General features: G+C 51.1%; 3 protein-coding genes and 1 long non-coding RNA gene across 13 annotated transcripts in view; 3 read left to right on the forward strand and 1 right to left on the reverse strand.

Annotated features, from left to right (window-relative positions):
* The first annotated feature begins 6 nt into the window (after positions 1–6).
* ALOX12 (arachidonate 12-lipoxygenase) lies at positions 7–13,431 on the forward strand. Of its 2 annotated transcripts, XM_011958451.1 has the most exons (13): positions 7–715; positions 1,876–1,957; positions 2,070–2,192; positions 2,308–2,411; positions 2,661–2,821; positions 3,694–3,837; positions 4,931–5,140; positions 8,336–8,422; positions 8,926–9,095; positions 9,541–9,662; positions 12,442–12,542; positions 12,651–12,821; positions 12,939–13,431. In XM_011958451.1, the coding sequence occupies exons 3-13, from the start codon at positions 2,140–2,142 to the stop codon at positions 13,116–13,118; spliced, it is 1,503 nt and encodes a 500-aa protein (XP_011813841.1). In that variant the 5' UTR covers positions 7–715; positions 1,876–1,957; positions 2,070–2,139; the 3' UTR covers positions 13,119–13,431. The 2 variants fall into 2 exon arrangements, with proteins under 2 accessions (XP_011813841.1, XP_011813842.1); XM_011958452.1 differs by lacking the exon at positions 2,308–2,411 and having other exon boundaries at positions 676–715; positions 2,764–2,821; positions 12,939–13,273.
* LOC105523574 lies at positions 5,268–15,012 on the reverse strand. Its single transcript, XR_001003626.1, has 3 exons — positions 14,883–15,012; positions 12,491–12,584; positions 5,268–5,944 (listed from the first exon to the last, which is right to left on the reverse strand). It is a non-coding gene; the product is annotated as an uncharacterized LOC105523574 (long non-coding RNA).
* Positions 15,013–15,104: 92 nt separating this feature from the next.
* On the forward strand, positions 15,105–17,209 carry RNASEK (ribonuclease, RNase K). Of its 4 annotated transcripts, none has more exons than XM_011958460.1 (4): positions 15,105–15,449; positions 16,002–16,218; positions 16,349–16,425; positions 16,818–17,209. In XM_011958460.1, the coding sequence occupies exons 2-4, from the start codon at positions 16,036–16,038 to the stop codon at positions 16,957–16,959; spliced, it is 402 nt and encodes a 133-aa protein (XP_011813850.1). In that variant the 5' UTR covers positions 15,105–15,449; positions 16,002–16,035; the 3' UTR covers positions 16,960–17,209. The 4 variants fall into 4 exon arrangements, with proteins under 4 accessions (XP_011813850.1, XP_011813851.1, XP_011813853.1 ...); XM_011958463.1 differs by having other exon boundaries at positions 15,149–15,449; positions 16,002–16,199; XM_011958461.1 differs by lacking the exon at positions 16,002–16,218.
* Positions 17,177–17,606, forward strand: part of LOC105523577 (chromosome unknown open reading frame, human C17orf49) — a 3,078-nt gene continuing 2,648 nt past the window's right edge. For 2 of the 6 annotated variants that reach the window (XM_011958456.1, XM_011958458.1), the window contains exon 1: positions 17,413–17,554. In XM_011958456.1, coding sequence (XP_011813846.1) covers positions 17,534–17,554 — 21 coding nt within the window. In that variant the 5' untranslated portion in view covers positions 17,413–17,533. Of the gene's footprint in view, positions 17,555–17,606 lie in introns of all 6 variants that reach the window. The other 4 variants (XM_011958453.1, XM_011958457.1, XM_011958454.1 and 1 more) reach the window with 3 other exon arrangements.

Here is a 17,606-nt window from a genome sequence, read left to right on the forward strand (position 1 = left end):
GAGCTGGGCTCGCGGCGGGAGGGCGGGAGGCTGGGGGCGAGGTGACAGCGCGACCTCGCGGACTGGGACTTCCACGAAGTTGGGACGCGTGGGGCAAGATCAGGGACAGGGTCCGGAGCTGGGATCCTGGGCTGGGCTCAACCCATCTCCCTTCCCCGCCTCTGGTCCCGGCAGCCTCCAGTTCCTTCTCCCACTGACCCAGAGCCAATGTAAGTATAAGGCTAGGGTTCAGACGACAAGCTCCTCCAAGCACCGGGGCGGGGAGAGCTCAGTTAATGGGACCCACGGGGGCGATGCTGCTCCAGCATCAGCTCCAGGCACTGCGGGCCCTCGTTCTCCACCTGACTCCCGGCGTCTGAGACCCAAAGAGCAGATCTTGCGTGGGCGGGAACGAGGCGATGCTGTCTTTGGAGGCCCTGAGAAACTGAGGTTGCACGGGAGAGCGGCTCCGTCCTCGAAACGGCCTCGGTCGGGTCCCTCCTATTAAGTCTGGCCTGGGTCTGGCCCGCACAGGAGGAGGAGTTTGATCGTGACGTTGCAGAGGACTTGGGGCTCCTGCAGTTCGTGAGGCTGCGCAAACACCACTGGCTGGTGGACGACGCGTGGTTCTGCGACCGCATCACGGTGCAGGGCCCTGGAGCCTGCGCGGAGGCGGCCTTCCCGTGCTACCGCTGGGTGCAGAGCGAGGACATCCTGAGCCTGCCCGAGGGCACCGGTGAGAAGGCGGCGTCGGGGAAGGAGGCGCAAGGTCCCGGGAACTGCTGCGGGGCTAGGAGGACAGAGCTAATGACGGTCGGAGCGGACTTAGAGGATGTATGGGCCCGGCGCAAGTGAAGTGTAGGGATCCTAGGGTGCTGGACAGGAAACGGGAAGGAGTTATGAATTCCCAAAGTTGTACACAGGCTAAGAGAGACTGCACTTGAGACTGGAGGCAGGGAGTAAGTGATCTGGAGATTCCATCTTCCAAGAAGGCAAAGACAGAAAGTGGGAGTTGCAGCGATCCAGGAAAACAGATGCAAAGTAAACGTAGGAAGGACATGTCGAGGTGACTCAGAAGTCAGGTGAGGGGACCACATGGAACAGGAGGGGGTGGGTGACCCGTGAGAGCAGACAGCTAAGGGAAGCAAACATAGGAGAGCTGGTTTGGTTGGAATAACACGGAAGACACCCGTGAAAGACAAGCAGCACACTGGCCAGCAGGAGGCGGGGATGAATGAGGATGGCAAATACTGAATTTTTAACCACTGGTAACGAGTAAAAGAGAGATGAATCCAGCGACGAGTGATGGTGGTAGGGATGGAACATCAAATCTATGACTTTGAGGCAGGTGAGTGTAAATACAGAAAAGAGCCAGAATAAGTCAATAGATACAAACTATGATGGTAAATCCAGAAAGGTGAGGTTAAGAAAAAAAAAAAAGGCAAATGTAGAATCTTTTGAGGACAGGTGAAGGTGTGGCAGGTGAGGTTTAAGATGTGAAATTAATCAAAGCAATTTGTAGTAGACAGTAGGCGTAGGTGTACAGGTGACTAAGATTTCATCACCTTAATTAAGGTGATTTTTTTCCAACCATAGATATTGATGAAGTAAGGCCAGGTAGGGGAAGATGAGCGAAGGAGCAAGAAATGGTGGCAAACAGGAGGTTTTTATCTATAGGCAAAGGATGAGGGCTGAAATAAGAGAAAGCAGGAGTGCAAAGTTGGCAAAGATGGGGAAAATGTGTCTGGGGGATAATCAAATGAGGCAAAGCCAGAGATAAACGCAACAGTGCGTGGCTGAAAACATGGAATACGGCTACCCACAGGGAGATGAGGACAAGAGGCGGGCATAGGACCAGACAGAGCCATGAGGCCAATTGTCCTGATGTCTCCCCAGCCCGCCTGCCAGGAGACAATGCCTTGGATGTGTTCCAGAAGCATCGAGAGAAGGAACTGAAAGACAGACAGCAGATCTACTGGTGACCACCCACGCCTTAAACTCCCCCTGCCACCACTATCTCACCCCTTCCCTGCCCCTGCCCCCATCACTGACCATGACACCCTTCCTGAAGCTTTGTCCCCAACTCCTAGCTGGGCCACCTGGAAGGAAGGGTTACCCCTGACCATCGCTGCAGAAAGTAAGGATGATCTACCTCCAAATATGAGATTCCATGAGGAGAAGAGGCTGGACTTTGAATGGACACTGAAGGCAGGGTGAGAAAAAGCCTGGACCTAGGAGTGAAATAAGGGCTGGGAGGTCAAAGAATGATGGTAGATGGTGAGGAACTGAGGGATCAGCTGATGAGTTAAGCCTCAATACCTGTCCTAGGGCTCTGGAGATGGCCCTCAAACGTGTTTACACCCTCCTGAGCTCCTGGAACTGCCTAGAAGACTTTGATCAGATCTTCTGGGGCCAGAAGAGTGCCCTGGCTGGTCAGTGGTTCCCCCAGGTCTCCATAATCCCTTAATGGCCCCTCTGGATGACTTATCACACTCCACAGTCCCCTGTAACTCTTTGCAAGAAGAGACCTTATCATATCTGGTCAACTCAGAGAGGCCTTGAGAATGAAAACGCAGAGGCTGGGTTCAGGGTGGGTCATATACCTGAACCCCTGGGGTTGGCTCTGGAGGAGGGATATGCAGGCTGTGGTACATATATTCTCCTTCCACCACCCCCCACAGAGAAGGTTCACCAGTGCTGGCAGGATGATGAGCTGTTCGGCTACCAGTTCGTCAATGGCGCCAACCCCATGCTGTTGAGACGCTCAACCTCTCTGCCCTCCAGGCTAGTGCTGCCCTCGGGGATGGAAGAGCTTCGGGCTGAATTGGAGAAAGAACTTCAGGTACCATTTCCTTCCCCTGCCTGGCACTGTTCTCTCCTTAGTAGTGTGGTGAGAACGGACAGAAAGAAACCAAACTGAGTCAGAGGAAGGCAGGCTTCAGTACTGCGCTGCCCCTTGGTGCAGTCCTGTGCTGGAAAAATACAGAAATAAAATATGTAGGGAAAAAACTATGAGGAGCTCCCACCTGAAGGGGAAAACAGAATGGATCCCCAGCACACAGCGAGGGGCTGGAGATGTTAGCAGGAACAGTGACATTCCCTGGCCGCAGTGTTCTGGACTCCAGTGTCCACGGGCAGGGAGAAAAGTGAGCAAGTGCCATCAGGTGGAGAGAATCTGGGAGGCTTTCTAGACAGAGAGAGCGGGGTTTGGAAGCGATGGACTGTGCTGAGGACAAGCCTAGGCAAAATGTGTGTGTGTGCATGTGTGTGCTGTATGTGGTGGCAGGGGCAGCGAGGAGAAGCTCTCTGGAATATTTGGCAGAGGAGGTGAGATTTGAATAGGGAATGGAAGAGCATTTGCTGAGCTGATAGGAGCCAAAACCAGAGCGCAGACCATTCAGGAATGCTCAGAAAGGTGCCTGGCCATTTGACAGAGGATCAGTTTGCAATGCCTGTGATGCCCACTGGATTGAGCAGGCCTGGTTCCAAACCCAGATCTGCCACCACATCCACGCACAAGACATCCACCCTCACCAGACTGTTTCTTCACTTTAAGATGAGAGGAACTGGACCGGGGCTCTAGTTCTCCCAGCAGGACTCCGGCACTGACACAGGAGAATGGCAAGAAGCTAGACTAAATCTCTTGCCCTTTGCCCTGGCCCCCTGGGGGTAGACCTTGAACTCTCAAAATGGATACATCCCTCCTGTCCCCAGAATGGTTCCCTATTTGAAGCTGACTTCATCCTTCTGGATGGAATTCCAGCCAACGTGATCCGAGGAGAGAAGCAGTACCTGGCTGCCCCCCTCGTCATGCTGAAGATGGAGCCTAACGGGAAACTGCTGCCCATGGTCATCCAGGTAAGGGCCCTGGGCCTCTCCCGCAACGCTGCGCTCTGTTCACCTCAACCTCTGCTCCCAGGGACCCAGCCCCCAAACCCCATCCTTACTCAGTGAGACATGCCTTCATGTCACTATTTGCCTATATTCTCGTCTCCCCTGCCTCATCCAACTAGAAGTACTTGTTCAAGAGTCAAAATGGCCTCTTGGAGTTCTCATCCTGTATCCAATGGTCCTCAAACTTCAGTGGGCATCAGAATCACCTGAAGTGCTTGTTGAAATGCAGATTTCTAGGTCCCATGACCAGACTTTCTGATTCAGTATGTCTGGGGTGGGAACTGAGAGTTTGCGTTTTTATAAGTTCCAAAGTGATGCTGACACTACCAGTTCAGGACTACACTTTGAGAATCACTATTTAATCTCTCTGTGGCCTCTGACTCTGAACCCTCATCGTCTCTTCAATATCTTGTCTCTCAATTTTTTTTTTCTTTGAGACATAATCTCACTGTATCACCCAGGCTGGTGTACAGTGGTGCGATCTTGACTCACTGCAGCGTGCGCCTCCTGGGTTCAAGCGATTCTCCACCTCAGTCCCTCCAGTAGCTGGGACTACAGGCATGCGCCACCACGCCTGGCTAATTTTTGTATTTTTTGTAGAGATGGGGTTTCGCCATCTTGCCCAGGCTGGTCTTGAACTTCTGGGCTCAAGTAATCTGCCTGCCTCGGCCTCCCAAAGTGCTGCGATTGCAGGTGTGAGCCACCGCACCTGGCCTTCTCTCACTATTCCTAATAGTCAGGTGACGAGAACTGTCAATAATCTCACACCTCCTGCTTCTCCTTCACATTCCACCACCCTCTGAGCGCCAGCCACCATCTGGCCCAACCAGAGAACAGGGCCACCTTCTGGACCCCCTTCTTCCAGCCCCTCCTGCCCTCCACCTGACATCAGGGCACTCCAGCTAGCAAGCGGCAGGCTGGGAGGGTTCGCAGTCCTCCTGCCAGACTGTAATCTCCTAGAAGGCAATAATCTTACTTAGTCATCTCTGTTTCCTCAAGAATGCTGACTATAATGTCATATACGGAATGGAAGTTCAATAATTTCTCTTTCTCCCAGATTCAACCTCCCAACCCCAGCTCTCCAATCCCAACACTGTTCCTGCCCTCGGACCCCCCACTTGCCTGGCTCCTGGCAAAGTCCTGGGTCCGAAATTCAGATTTCCAACTCCACCAGCTCCAGTACCACCTGCTGAACACGCATCTGGTGGCTGAGGTCATTGCTGTCGCCACCATGCGGTGCCTCCCAGGACTGCACCCCATCTTCAAGGTACTTATTAATCTATTCAATCATATATCCCTCAGACCCCAGAGAGAGGAACAGCCCAATATCAAATGATATTGCAGCAGCAAAAACTCTTTGTCACAATTTGTGAGTGAAGAGGAGACTGTATCGCTATCTTGAGATGTTGATTTTAATTACGTGTATTAAGTTTAGTCACTTAACATTATACAGGAACCCTCTGAAATTCTCAGAGATCTGACCGTCTAGCAGTGCGCTCACAGCAGGGCTGGAACACTGTGAGTAAAACAAAAGCCGTATTCCTACCTTAGATTTAGTATTCAGCCAGAAAAACAAGTGGTGCCCATAAGAACCAACCAGAGAATAGTATCTGGTACTAGAGTTTGAAATCACAAGGGACAGCCTATAACAGTCTAGTATTGATGAAGAATGTTTCTCCCCAACTGAGGAGTCAGCTAAGTAGAAACAGATCAAAAGACAAGGAAGAGCAACCAGCAAGCCACTCATACTTGCCCAATAGTAAGGTGGATAGAGATGTACGTTAGCATGGTAATGACAGGAATGAAAAGAATCTAAAATGTAGTGAAGGGAGGAAACGGTAGCTGCAGCGTGCCTGGGTGTAAGAGAGAGAAAAGCCAGAAGTCCAAGCTTCTGCCACACCTATAAGTCCATGGGGCGGGTGTGTTATACTGACCTAGAAATACTGTGGTTTTAAGAGCTGGGTGTGGTGGTTCATGCCTGTAATCCCAGTGCTTTGGGTGGCCAAAGCAGTATGATTGCTTAAGACCAGGAGTTCAAGATCAGCCTGGGCAACACAGCAAGTCCCGGTCTCTAAATAAAAAAAAAAAAAGAAAGAAAGAAATACTGTAATTTTATAAAACAGTGAGTTCAGTATATATTGCTAGGGAGAAGGCAAAATAAGACCTGTGCTTGCTTAAGAAAATGTTCTTAAAATCTTGATGAGGCCAGGCGCAGTGGCTCACGCCTGTAATCCCAGCACTTTGGGAGGCCGAGGCGGGTGGATCATGAGGTCAGGAGATCGAGACCATCCTGGCTAATGCAGTGAAACCCCGTCTCTACTAAAAATACAAAAAAATTAGCGAGGCATGCTGGCGGGCGCCTGTAGTCCCAGCTTCTTGGGAGGCTGAGGCAGGAGAATGGTGTGAATCCGGGAGGCAGCAGAGCCTGCAGTGAGCAGAGATCACGCCACTGCACTCCAGCCTGGGTGACAGAGTGAGACTCTGTCTCAAAAAAAAAACAAATCTTGATGATACTTTACATATAGGGAATGTGGCAGAGGGAGCACAAAAATGATACGAGCTTACAAACCAGAGTAATTGTCAGAAACAGTAAAGTTAGGAGAAACCAGAGTCGGCAAAAATGAGGTGTTTGGTTTTAGGTACATGGAGTTTGATGTATTGGCAAGATATGCAAGTCCTGGGTAAAAGCAACTGAATTGTTTTCAGCTGGGGGCCTCCACCCGGACCCCTCAAGCCTGGCCAGCACAGCTGTGCTGCCTCTGGAGTTATCCCTTTGGTAACATAGACAAGATGGAGACCAGTATGATGAATGGAATCTTGGATTTCCTTCATCTCATGCTGTCTCCTGCTTCTCCATCCTCTGCTCCACACGAACAAGAGAAGCCTCTATTTGCACTTACAATTCCCTTTCCTAGTTCAGTCCTCTCCGTGTCTCCTCTCACCACAGTAATGCCATCCCCCGGCAGACAGCTGACTTGCTGGCAGGTGCACACGAGGGTCAAGCCTGCAGCTGTTCTTAACAGTGGCCTATGCAGGCTCTGGCTTTGGATTGCTGGGGTCTTAATCCTGAACCCCAGCCTCAAAAATTTCCAGATGTCCTCACATGTTCCATCGTGAGGTTGTTAGAGGTTAAAATGACTTAATGGTGTGACACAAGCTACATGCGACAAAAAACATTAGTTCTTGCAATTTTTTCTTTTTTCAGAGACAAGTTCTCACTCTGTCACCTAGGCTGGAGTGCAGTGGCGTAGTCATAACTCACTGCAGCTTCAAACTCCTGGGCTGAAGCGATCCTCTAACCTCGGCCTTCAGAGTAGCTGGGACTACAGGTGTGCACCACCATGCCTGGCTAATTTTTTTTATTTTTTGTAGAGACAGGGTTTTGCTATGTGGCCCAAGCTAGTCTCAAATTCCTGGGCCCAAGCCATCCTCCTGCCTCAGCCTCCCAAGTAACCTGGATTGCAGGCACACGCCGCCACACCCGGCTAGTTCTTGCAATTATTAATATTAGGGATGGTTCATCCTTAGACATCCTCTCTCCTCATGTGGACTTTGGCCTTTCTGGGACATTCAGCATCTTTCATGAATCTTCTGAAAAACTTCAGATTAATGTGAGCTGCTCTGATATCTTAACACCCAAGGTATCACTTGGGTCATTGCCAGTGTCCAGCATCAACAATTCAGGCAAACACCAAAACTGCTTCAAACCTGCATATTAACTACGTAGAAAGGAAGACAAACAGTCTAAGATAAAAAGAAACGCATGTAAGGACCAGGTGGCCTTTTTTTAATAGCTAAGGAAAAGCAGGAGAGGAGAGTCCAACAGTGCCTAAGTAGAGGTGGAAAAAGATTTGCTTAAACAGGTAGCTAAATACAGCTCTTCTAGTTCTGACGGCAAATACTCTCCCCACCCATCCCCTAAAGAAACCCAACCGTGAAACAAGTAAAAGATGGAGATGCAGCTTTGATAATAAGCAGGGAGGCTAGTTTAAGAGAATGTGAATGACAGAGGAGGTAGCAAAGAAAATCACAAGGGGCTGATTCATAACACACCTATACTCAAGGTGGAAACAATGAAGCGGACAGCTACTATTCCAGGACTCTTGCGTGGACTGGACACTCTCCAGCATCCTTAGGTGAGCAGCACCACAGCCCCTGAGATAAGAGAGTCTATTACTGCCCCCTGTTGACAAATGGAGAGATTGCAGATTCGAGGGTTATTAACTTGGCCAAGTCTCAAAATGAGGAGTAAAGTGTAGGTTAAAATTCTGGTCAGTCTGGCTCCAGGGCTCAACTCACAGGGAAGGTGGAGAGCACGAGGGTGAGTGATCAGAGCAGCAGGAGACCAGCCTGTCAAGAAAAGCATCAAGAGGAGAAGGCGCCATGCTGGGTGCCACGCCCTACCAGGAAGGACCGAAGTATGGCCTCCACCAGTCACACCCTCCAATCCCCTCCTCTCCAGCTCCTGATCCCCCATATCCGCTACACCATGGAAATCAACACCCGGGCCCGGACCCAACTCATCTCAGATGGAGGAATTTTTGATAAGGTGAGGAGGGTACGGGACATGGGACTGCCTCATCCATCTCTCCATGAGCTACCACTTTCAGGATCCAAGACCAACTATGTGTGAATGTCCTCACTCTTAACCTATGAACCTGTCCCTTTTATACTCATGTCTTTTTTTTTTTTTTTCTGAGACACAGTCGCTCTGTCGCCCAGGCTGGAGTGCAGCAGCGTCATCTCGGCTCACTGCCACCTCCGCCTCCTGAGTTCAAGCGATTCTCCTGCCTCGGCCTCAAGTAGCTGGGATTACAGGCGCCCGCCACCACGCCCAGCTGATTTTTACATTTTTAGTAGAGATGGGGTTTCACTGTGTTGGCCAGACTGGTCTCGAACTCCTGACCTCATGATCCACCCGCCTCGGCCTCCCAACGTGCTGTATACCCATGTCTTAATATCTGAAAATCTCACATCTGCCCCACTTTATGGAAGATGTGATGGTTCTCCAGCCCTGTTTCCCCTGCTAAGACTTGTGATCTCCTGTCCCAGGCCGTGAGCACAGGTGGAGGGGGCCATGTGCAGTTGCTTCGTCGGGCGACGGCTCAGCTGACCTACTGCTCCCTCTGTCCTCCTGACGACCTGGCTGACCGGGGCCTGCTGGGACTCCCAGGTGCTCTCTATGCCCGTGATGCTTTACAGCTCTGGGAGATCATTGCCAGGTAAGGAGGAGCTGACGAATGGGAGAGGAGGGGGGCTCTGGCCTGAGGCCAGCATGGGGCAAAAGCAAGAAGGTCCAGACAGGAGAAGCAGAGAACTCAATCCTGGGGAGAGATGAGGAAGAGTGAAGACACAGGGGGTGGCTCTGAAAATGAGGAGACCGGGATGGGGCAGAGAGAAGAGGTGAGGGGAGCTGCTGGGGGAGACTGGGGTAGGTGTCTGGAAAAATCAGGATTTCTGAGGATGTGTGACAGCAACCGTGTGAATTCCTAGAACTAAGGACCCACATCTCCCATGAGATGCTAGTGTGTTTAGAGGGCTGAGGATGTCCCGGAGGCAAGGTCTCTTCCCAGATACTGTGGAAGCATTGGGCAGATGCCACAGAAAGAGGAATGGAGGTCAGAGGCCGGGGCCTTCTGCTCTCAAGTGCCTTTTCTCCCTGGGCAGGTATGTGGAGGGGATCGTCCACCTCTTCTACCAAAGGGATGACGTAGTGAGGGGGGACCCTGAGCTGCAGGCCTGGTGTCGGGAGATCACGGAGGTGGGGCTGTGCCAGGCCCAGGACCGAGGTAAGATCCATTCCAGAGAGAGAAGAAGCTCCTGGGAGACTCTGCTAGGGCCCCTTCCCAGCCCTGCCATTCTGGGGACAGGACCCCAGCCTCTCATCACACCTCCTTTCCTCCCTCCACACAGGAAAGCGTATGTATCCCATTCCCACCTCCTCAAACTCAGGACAATTCTAGAGACCCAAGGACTGTCCTCCTCGGATACCCTGGCCATCAACCCCTAGTCCCACCCCACCCAGTCACAGATGCCCCTGAACTGCCATATCCTGGGGCCCACCAGGCCAGAGCCACAGCTGAGAGGGGTCTGCACAGTCCCTGCTGGGCTCATATTCTCCCGATGGTTCCGTTTTCCTAACTGAGGACGTAAATAGGAAGATTTTCCCTCCAGAGCCCATAAGGACCCACCCTGGCTTTCCCTCCCTCTCTTCCTGCCTGCCACTGTCCAGCACGCCCAGAGGAATACTGCACGCTTGCTACAGTGCAAGGTCAGCTCTTGATGCAAGCTCAATCCTATACATGCTTTGCCTCAAACCCAAACTCAGCACCCTGATCCTTGGAGCTCAGGTTTCTTTGGCTAATCCAACCCTCCCACCCTAACCACCCCTTGGCCAGAATCTAGCCACTACCATATTTGAACCTCTGAGGAAGGAAAAGCCTTTGCTGAGCTCTTAGGTTTAATCACACAGGCCCCAGCCTGGACTGCTGTCACTCATCCTTCGGCCCCTCCCCTTCACACTACAGATCTAGGCCTTGAATACCATCCTCTGCCTCTGTGGGACAACTACAGACATTTACTGGGGAGCCCTTATGGCCAATCCTGGGAATGTGGCAAACATCCTTACCCTGGAGGGAGCCTCTCCCTGATGAATCTGCACCACCCCACCCTTCCAGGACCAAACTCTCTCTAGTTCTTCTCAGTACAGTCCCTTAGACTCCTAGCAGTTTGGGCTACTACAACAAAACACTGGCCGGGCACAGTCGCTTACACCTGTAATCCCAGCACTTTGGGAGGCGGAGGTCGGTGGATCACGAGGTCAGGAGTTCGAGACCAGCCTGGCCAACATACTGAAATCCTGTCTCTACTAAAAATATAAAAATTAGCCAGGCGTGGTGGCGCGCACCTGTAATCCAGCTACTCAGGAGGCTGAGGCAGGAGAATTGCTTGAACTTGAGAGGTGGAGGTTGCAGTGAGCCAAGATCACGCCATTACACTCCAGCCTGGGCAACAGAATAAAAACTTGGCCCAAAAAAAAAAAAAAAAAAAACCCACACACCATAGACTGGGTGGCTTACAAACAACAGAAATGTATTCCTCACAGTTCCAGAGGCTGGAAGTTCAAGATCAGGTTCTGGCGAGAGCCCTCTTCCAGGCTGCCCACAGTCGATTTCTCCCTGTATCCTCACATGGCAGAAAGATAGCAAGCTAGCACTCTGTCCTCTGCTCACAAAGGTATTAAACCCATTCAGGAGGGCTGAACCCTCACGCCCTAATTATCTTGTGGGGCTCCACCTCCAAATACCATCACAATGGGATTAGATTTCAACATAAAAATTTTTCAGAGCCAAAGATATTCAGTTCATGACACATGTTAACTTTAACCTCCACTAACTGCCCTCCCCCTTGTTCTCTTCCAGTTCTCACAGCTCACCTCTGTCTAGTTTTCCCAACAGGCATTTTGGAGGCTAAAATTAAAAATGCTGTGGGATTAGCAGTCAGGAACCTGAGTTCAAGGTCAGCCTCTGCCTTTTCCCAACTAGGCAGTCCTGACAGTGTATTCTCTATGGGCTTTGATTTTCTTACCTATGAAATGAGAGTAAGTATATTTATTCCACTTAACTGATAAGATTATCGGGTCTCCCAGCACTTTGGGAGGCCGAGGTGAGCAGATCACCTGAGGTCAGGAGTTCGAGACCAGCCTGGCCAACACAGTGAAACCCCATCTCTACTGAAAATACAAAAATTAGCCGGGCATGGTGGTGGGCGCCTGTAATCCCAGCTACTTGGGAGGCTGAGGCAGGAGAATCACTTGAACCCGAGAGGCGGTGGTTACACTGAGCCGAGATTGTGCCACTGCACTCCAGTCTGGGCAACAGAGCAAGACTCTGTCTCAGAAAAAAAAAAAAAAGATTATCGGGTCTCTGAGCCCCCATATCCACTGTAAGATGAGTGGCCTGAGATAACCTTTGTGGGAGACCCCCTAGCTGTGACACTGGAAATCCATGACTTATTCCCCACCTTATAACACAGACACTTGTAATTCTGTCTGGGTATAGGAGTAAGCATTCCTAAATTATTTATTTATTTTTTAATTTTTAAATAGAGACAGGCTCTTGCTCTGTCACCTGACACCAGCAGTCCTCAAAGTGCTGGGATTACAGGCAGGAGTCACCGACCATGCATCTCTCAATTCTTAACCACTTTTTGAGGCAAGGGATATTTGGTCACTCAGAACTTTTCAGCCTCCAATGCTTCCATAACTGTAATTATTACTTATTGAGCACTTATTACCGACCAGGTGATTTTGATACACCATCTTATTTATAATGTAGGTATCGTCCATATTTTACAGGTGAAAAAACTGAGGTTCAAAGAGGTTAAGCTGGCCTATGGTAACTAAGTGTAAGTGACTGAGCCAGGACTCAAACCCATGTCTGATGCAAATATGTCTAAATAAAATGAACAAATACTCATCAATTCTAAAATACGGGCATCCCAAAACAATAGCCTTTGTTCCTCTGCTCTTGTGCTGTAGCTTCTAACTCCTATTCCTTTCCTGCCCAGGTTTCCCTGTCTCCTTCCAGTCCCAGAGTCAACTCTGCCATTTCCTCACCATGTGCGTCTTCACATGCACTGCCCAGCACGCCGCCATCAACCAGGGCCAGGTATGGACAGCTGAAAGCCCAGGTCTCTGAAGGCAAGGTGACCTGAGGGAGAGATGGGAGTTCAAACCCTAAGTACCAGGGTTCTAGGGTTACAGTTTCTTCCTCCAGCTGGACTGGTATGCCTGGGTCCCTAATGCCCCATGCACAATGCGGATGCCCCCACCCACCACCAAGGAAGACGTGACAATGGCCACAGTGATGGGATCACTACCTGATATCCAGCAGGCCTGTCTTCAAATGGCCATCTCATGGCATCTGGGTCGCCGCCAGCCGGACATGGTGAGAGGGGACTCTCGGGACAGGGAAATGACAGTTGGAAAGGGAACATTAGAGTGGAGGGCTGGGCTCTAGGTGCGTTTGTCTTTAGAAACTGACTGATCCTTTGTTCTGTCTCAGGTGCCTCTGGGGCATCACAAAGAAAAATATTTCTCAGGCCCCAAGCCCAAAGCTGTGCTAAACCAATTCCGAACAGATTTGGAAAACCTGGAAAAGGAGATAACAGCCCGGAATGAGCAACTTGACTGGCCCTATGAATACCTGAAGCCCAGCTGCATAGAGAATAGTGTCACCATCTGAGCCCTAGAGTGACTCCACCTGCAAGATTTCACATCAGCTTTAGGACTGACATTTCTATCTTGAATTTCATGCTTTACTAAAGTCTCTGCTGCTGAGGCTCTATTTCCTCCCCCAGTTAAACTCCCTACATTAGTATCCCACTAGCCCAGGGGAGCCGTAAACTTTCTCTGCAAAGACTAGATCCTTTTTTACGCTTTGCAGGCCCCATAGTCACTGTCTCAACTATTCAGTTCTCCTGCTACAGCACTAAGGCAGCCACAGACAACATGGAAATGAGTGTGACTATGTTCCAATAAAACTTTATGGACACAGATATGAATGTTACATCACAAAATAGTCTTCTTTTGGTTTTTATTCAACCATTTAAAATGCAAAAAAATCCACAAATAAATGTGCTTTGTTTGAGACACACACAGCCAGGCTACAGACTGGATTTGGCCCTTAAAATCTGCAGTAGCCTGAGGACCTAACCCTACTTCCAAAACATCCAAGATCATGGAGCAGGGGGATTTCTTAGAAAAATCAACTTACCCTAGCTAACTCCATTCCCGGGAACCAACCTTCATGCTAGGTGGCCGATGTATAAATTCCTGACTCGGTTCTTTGGCAATTTCCTTCCACCCATATTTCTCCTGTTCACCCATGTACCCCAAAAGTCCCTGAATAAGAATGATGCTTTGGGGACAGAATAAAAACCACTGCCCCAAAATGGCTTCTTTCTCCAGACAGTCCCAGATGACAGGCACATACTTCATGTCTCAAAGCTACTTTCCCAGCCCCTTTAATACTCTGGGATCTATGTGTTTGCCACATTCCAAGTTATCTTTCACAAGCCTTTTAAGAACAACATGCACAAAATAAATGGACAAGAACTACAAAGTTATTCTAGCCAATTATAGTGTTTATTTGTTAGGTCCTGGGGCCTCAAGGTCAAATGATCCCTCTCAATTATTCTGAGGTCATTGTCCTCACTAGAGTGGGTACAACTTGCTCAGTGCAATATTGTGCTCTTCAAACATCCCTATTTCTTTTTTTTTTTTTTTTTGAGACATAGTCTCCCTCTGTTGCCCAGGCTGGAATGCAGTGGCGCCATCTCGGCTCACTGCAACCTTCGCCTCCCAGGTTCAAGCGATTATCCCGCCTCAGCCTCCCAAGTAGCTGAGATCACAAGCTCGTGCCACCACGCCCGGCTAATTTTTGTAACTTTTAGTAGAGACGGGGTTTCGCCATGTTGACCAGGCTGGTCTCGAACTCCCGACCTCAGGTGATCCGCCTGCCCCGACATTCATATTTCTAAATAATTATTACAGATCTGTCACTCACCAGTTAAGCATACAAACGGCTTTTTTGAAGATGACCTATTTATATTTTTAAATCTTATATCCTACCTTATTCAAAAGACCTATCGGTTTTCCTAGTTTAAAGTAGAGAAGCAAACTGACATTTTTATGTACATTTAACAGGACTGCTTACCTTCACAACCTGCTCAGTCGGCTTTCCCTGGACTTCTCCTAACCGCCTATTTTTCCTGAATTTGGCATCGAGAGTTACAGTATTTCAAATGAGATGATAAAATGTTACTTAAGAGAAAACAGTTCCAATGCCAAGAACCTTAAGCAATTTTAAAGCGTTCTAGCCACAAAACCATGCCTGACCCCCAAAAGGGGGTCCTAACTCCTTTATACTGTCAGAATCTCAATTTTAAAAGGGAGGAGTGAGTGCAGATAGAAACGCTCTCTGTTGGTGATAATCTGTCTTACTTACCATTTCCCCAACACAGGAGAGACTAAGGAATTTCAGGTAAAAATCAGATGGTTCCAATCCTCCGATCCTAAGAGCCCACCGCCCCAGCTCCCAGGAGCTCCGCCAGTTAAGACTTTTTTGCCCAAGGCCTGGTTACGGCTAGTTCCTTGTCACGTGACTTCACAGACTTGGTCACGTGACATGACAGCTCCTTCCATTCCCGTCTGCGGGGGGAGGGGGACCAAGAAACCGGAGACCCTCGCTCTTCCAATACTCACGCCCTAACTACAGAGGTCAAGAAGGGTTTCCCCAGGAGCTGTTTCGGTTTCGGACGGCGCCGTTTCCCGCGAAAGTCCTGAAAAGAGTGCAGCCTCGTCCTCCTGCCGCCCCCGCGCGGGATGGTTGAGGCCGGGGCCACGCCCCCTCTGCCCCCCTCCGAGGGCATCTTGGGCTTTCTCCCACCGCTTTCCTAGCCCGCTTGCACCTCGGCGATCCCCGACTCCCTTCTTCATGGCGTCGCTCCTGTGCTGTGGGCCGAAGCTGGCCGCCTGCGGCATCGTCCTCAGCGCCTGGGGAGTGATCATGTTGGTGAGGGGACTCCCCAGCAAGGATCGGAGAGGGCCTGAGGGGCTCCAGGCTAGGAGGGTTGGGAGGCAAGGAAACTCTGGGCCGCAGGCAGGCCGGAGGGGCCGGGGATCTACAGGCCCCGAAGGAGACAGACTGAAATTTACAAATGGGAACTGTTCGAGACCAGCCTGACCAACATGGTGAAACCCCGTCTCTACTAAAAATACAAAAATTAGCCAGGCGTGGTGGCGCGCGCCTGTAATCCCAGCCACTAAGCAGGCTGAGGCAGGAGAATCGCTTGAACCCGGGAGGCGGAGGGTGCAGTGAGCCGAGATCGCGCCACTGCACTCTAGCCTGGGCGACACAGCGAGACTCCGTCCCAAAAGAAAAAGAAAAAAAGGGAACTGGAGCAAAGGGCCCTGGAGTGGGAGGAGCTGGGGCTGGTAAATGTGGAGACCCCTCAAGGTAGGATAAACAAGAGCGGGGTTCCTGAGAGATGCTTGAGTTGAATGAAGGACATGGGGGGAAAGAGTGCTTGTTCCAGAAATGGGTAGCTGGGGCTTGTTTTCCCAGTAATCCACCCACCGCCACTTCAAGAAGAAATGATATGAAGAAGTGCCGATTCTCCCTCCCTTCTTGCGCACTGTCCCGTGATGATGACGCCTCCAGGGAGGACGATAATCTGGGTTTCTGGGAAAAAAGGCTTGGTCACTATTCCTACCCTTGCCTCGGCCACTTGTCTCAATGTCACCACCCTACGCCCTGTTCCAGGTGGCTGAGTCCGAATCCAGTAACCACCACCTCGTTTTGGTTCATCTTAGGTACGGGTGTGGTAGCAACATTAGAAATGGGAGGGGTTTACGAAGTGAACTTGGGGTCAGGTGCCTGAATTCAACAACCTACCCATTCCCCTTTTCCAGATAATGCTCGGAATATTTTTCAATGTCCATTCTGCTGTGTTGATTGAGGACGTTCCCTTCACGGAGAAAGATTTTGAGTAAGTATTCGGGTGGGGGAGGCGGGCTGGGAGCAGGTGGGAGGTGGTCAGATTACGTCTGGGAGGTCGGGTGCTTGGGGCCCCTAGGTTAGGGAACAGGGAGAGGAGAGCTGCTTTCTTGAGAATGTGGTTAGGAGCTAGGGAGTCAGACCTCAGCGGCCATTCCAAACCCACCACTTTAGGTGTGGCCTCTTTAGGTATTTTACTTTTCTGTGCCTCTCAGCCCACCTCTGCAAAATGGCTGCTATGACAGATCTCACCCCATAGGATGGTCAAGAAGATTGAATAAAGTAATATACATAACAGCGCCTAGACAGGTGCCGGACACATACTGCTCAGTAAACGTTGGCTGCTATTAATGTTTGACACCTTTGCTTCATTCCCACCCCCAGGAATGGCCCCCAGAACATATACAACCTTTACGAGCAAGTCAGCTACAACTGTTTCATCGCCGCGGGCCTTTACCTCCTCCTCGGAGGCTTCTCTTTCTGCCAAGTTCGGCTCAATAAGCGCAAGGAATACATGGTGCGCTAGGGCCCGGGCGCGTTTCCCCGCTCCAGCCACTCCTCTATTTAAAGACTCCCTGCACCGCGTCACCCGGGTCCCGTCCCACCCTTGCCGGCGCCCTCTGCGGGACTGGGTTTCCCGGGCGAGAGACTGAATCCCTTCTTCTCCCATCTCTGGCATCCGGCCCCCGTGGAGAGGGCTGAGGCTGGGGGGCTGCTCCGTCTCTCCACCCTTCGCTGTGTGTCCCGTATCTCAATAAAGAGAATCTGCTCTCTTATGCCCTGTGTCTGTGCTTCAGTGGGGGCGAGCACGGGGCTGAGGCTGGAGGTCAGCCTCTGCCTGGGGAGTCCCGACCCCTGAGCGGAAGTGGAGTGAAGTGGTGCGGAAGTGAGGCGAAGGCTTCCCCCTTGGCCTGGGCGCGCCAAGCTGTCGAAGCGACTGCATCTGATGGGGCGGGGAGCCACAGGGTTGAGCCTATCCGCTGCGGGAAGGGCGGGACTTCCTGCGCGGGGGCCTGAGCCGCTCCGTCTCCCTGCTCTCCGTGGTCCCGGCTCGCGTGTAGCGGCGGCGGCGGCGTCTCCGTGAGGAGGCGCGCGGGGCCATGACGTCAGCGTCCACAAAGGTTCGACCTCCCCCGCGGACAGCGCTCCCTGGCGGCCACGGGAGGGCGGGCC

The sequence above is a fragment of the Colobus angolensis genome, unplaced genomic scaffold, assembly GCF_000951035.1.
Source record: "Colobus angolensis palliatus isolate OR3802 unplaced genomic scaffold, Cang.pa_1.0 Scaffold47, whole genome shotgun sequence".
Classification (NCBI taxonomy): domain Eukaryota; kingdom Metazoa; phylum Chordata; class Mammalia; order Primates; family Cercopithecidae; genus Colobus; species Colobus angolensis.

Excerpts from the sequence above, each read along its gene's own strand:
- ALOX12 (XM_011958451.1), top strand. The coding sequence starts at position 2,140 with ATGAGATTCCATGAGGAGAAGAGGCTGGACTTTGAATGGACACTGAAG. Across the intron at positions 3,838-4,930 it reads TGCTGCCCATGGTCATCCAG|ATTCAACCTCCCAACCCCAG; the intron begins GTAAGGGCCCTG and ends TCTTTCTCCCAG. Across the intron at positions 12,822-12,938 it reads GTCGCCGCCAGCCGGACATG|GTGCCTCTGGGGCATCACAA; the intron begins GTGAGAGGGGAC and ends GTTCTGTCTCAG.
- RNASEK (XM_011958460.1), top strand. The coding sequence starts at position 16,036 with ATGAAGAAGTGCCGATTCTCCCTCCCTTCTTGCGCACTGTCCCGTGAT. Across the intron at positions 16,219-16,348 it reads GGTGGCTGAGTCCGAATCCA|ATAATGCTCGGAATATTTTT; the intron begins GTAACCACCACC and ends CCCCTTTTCCAG. Across the intron at positions 16,426-16,817 it reads TTCACGGAGAAAGATTTTGA|GAATGGCCCCCAGAACATAT; the intron begins GTAAGTATTCGG and ends TCCCACCCCCAG.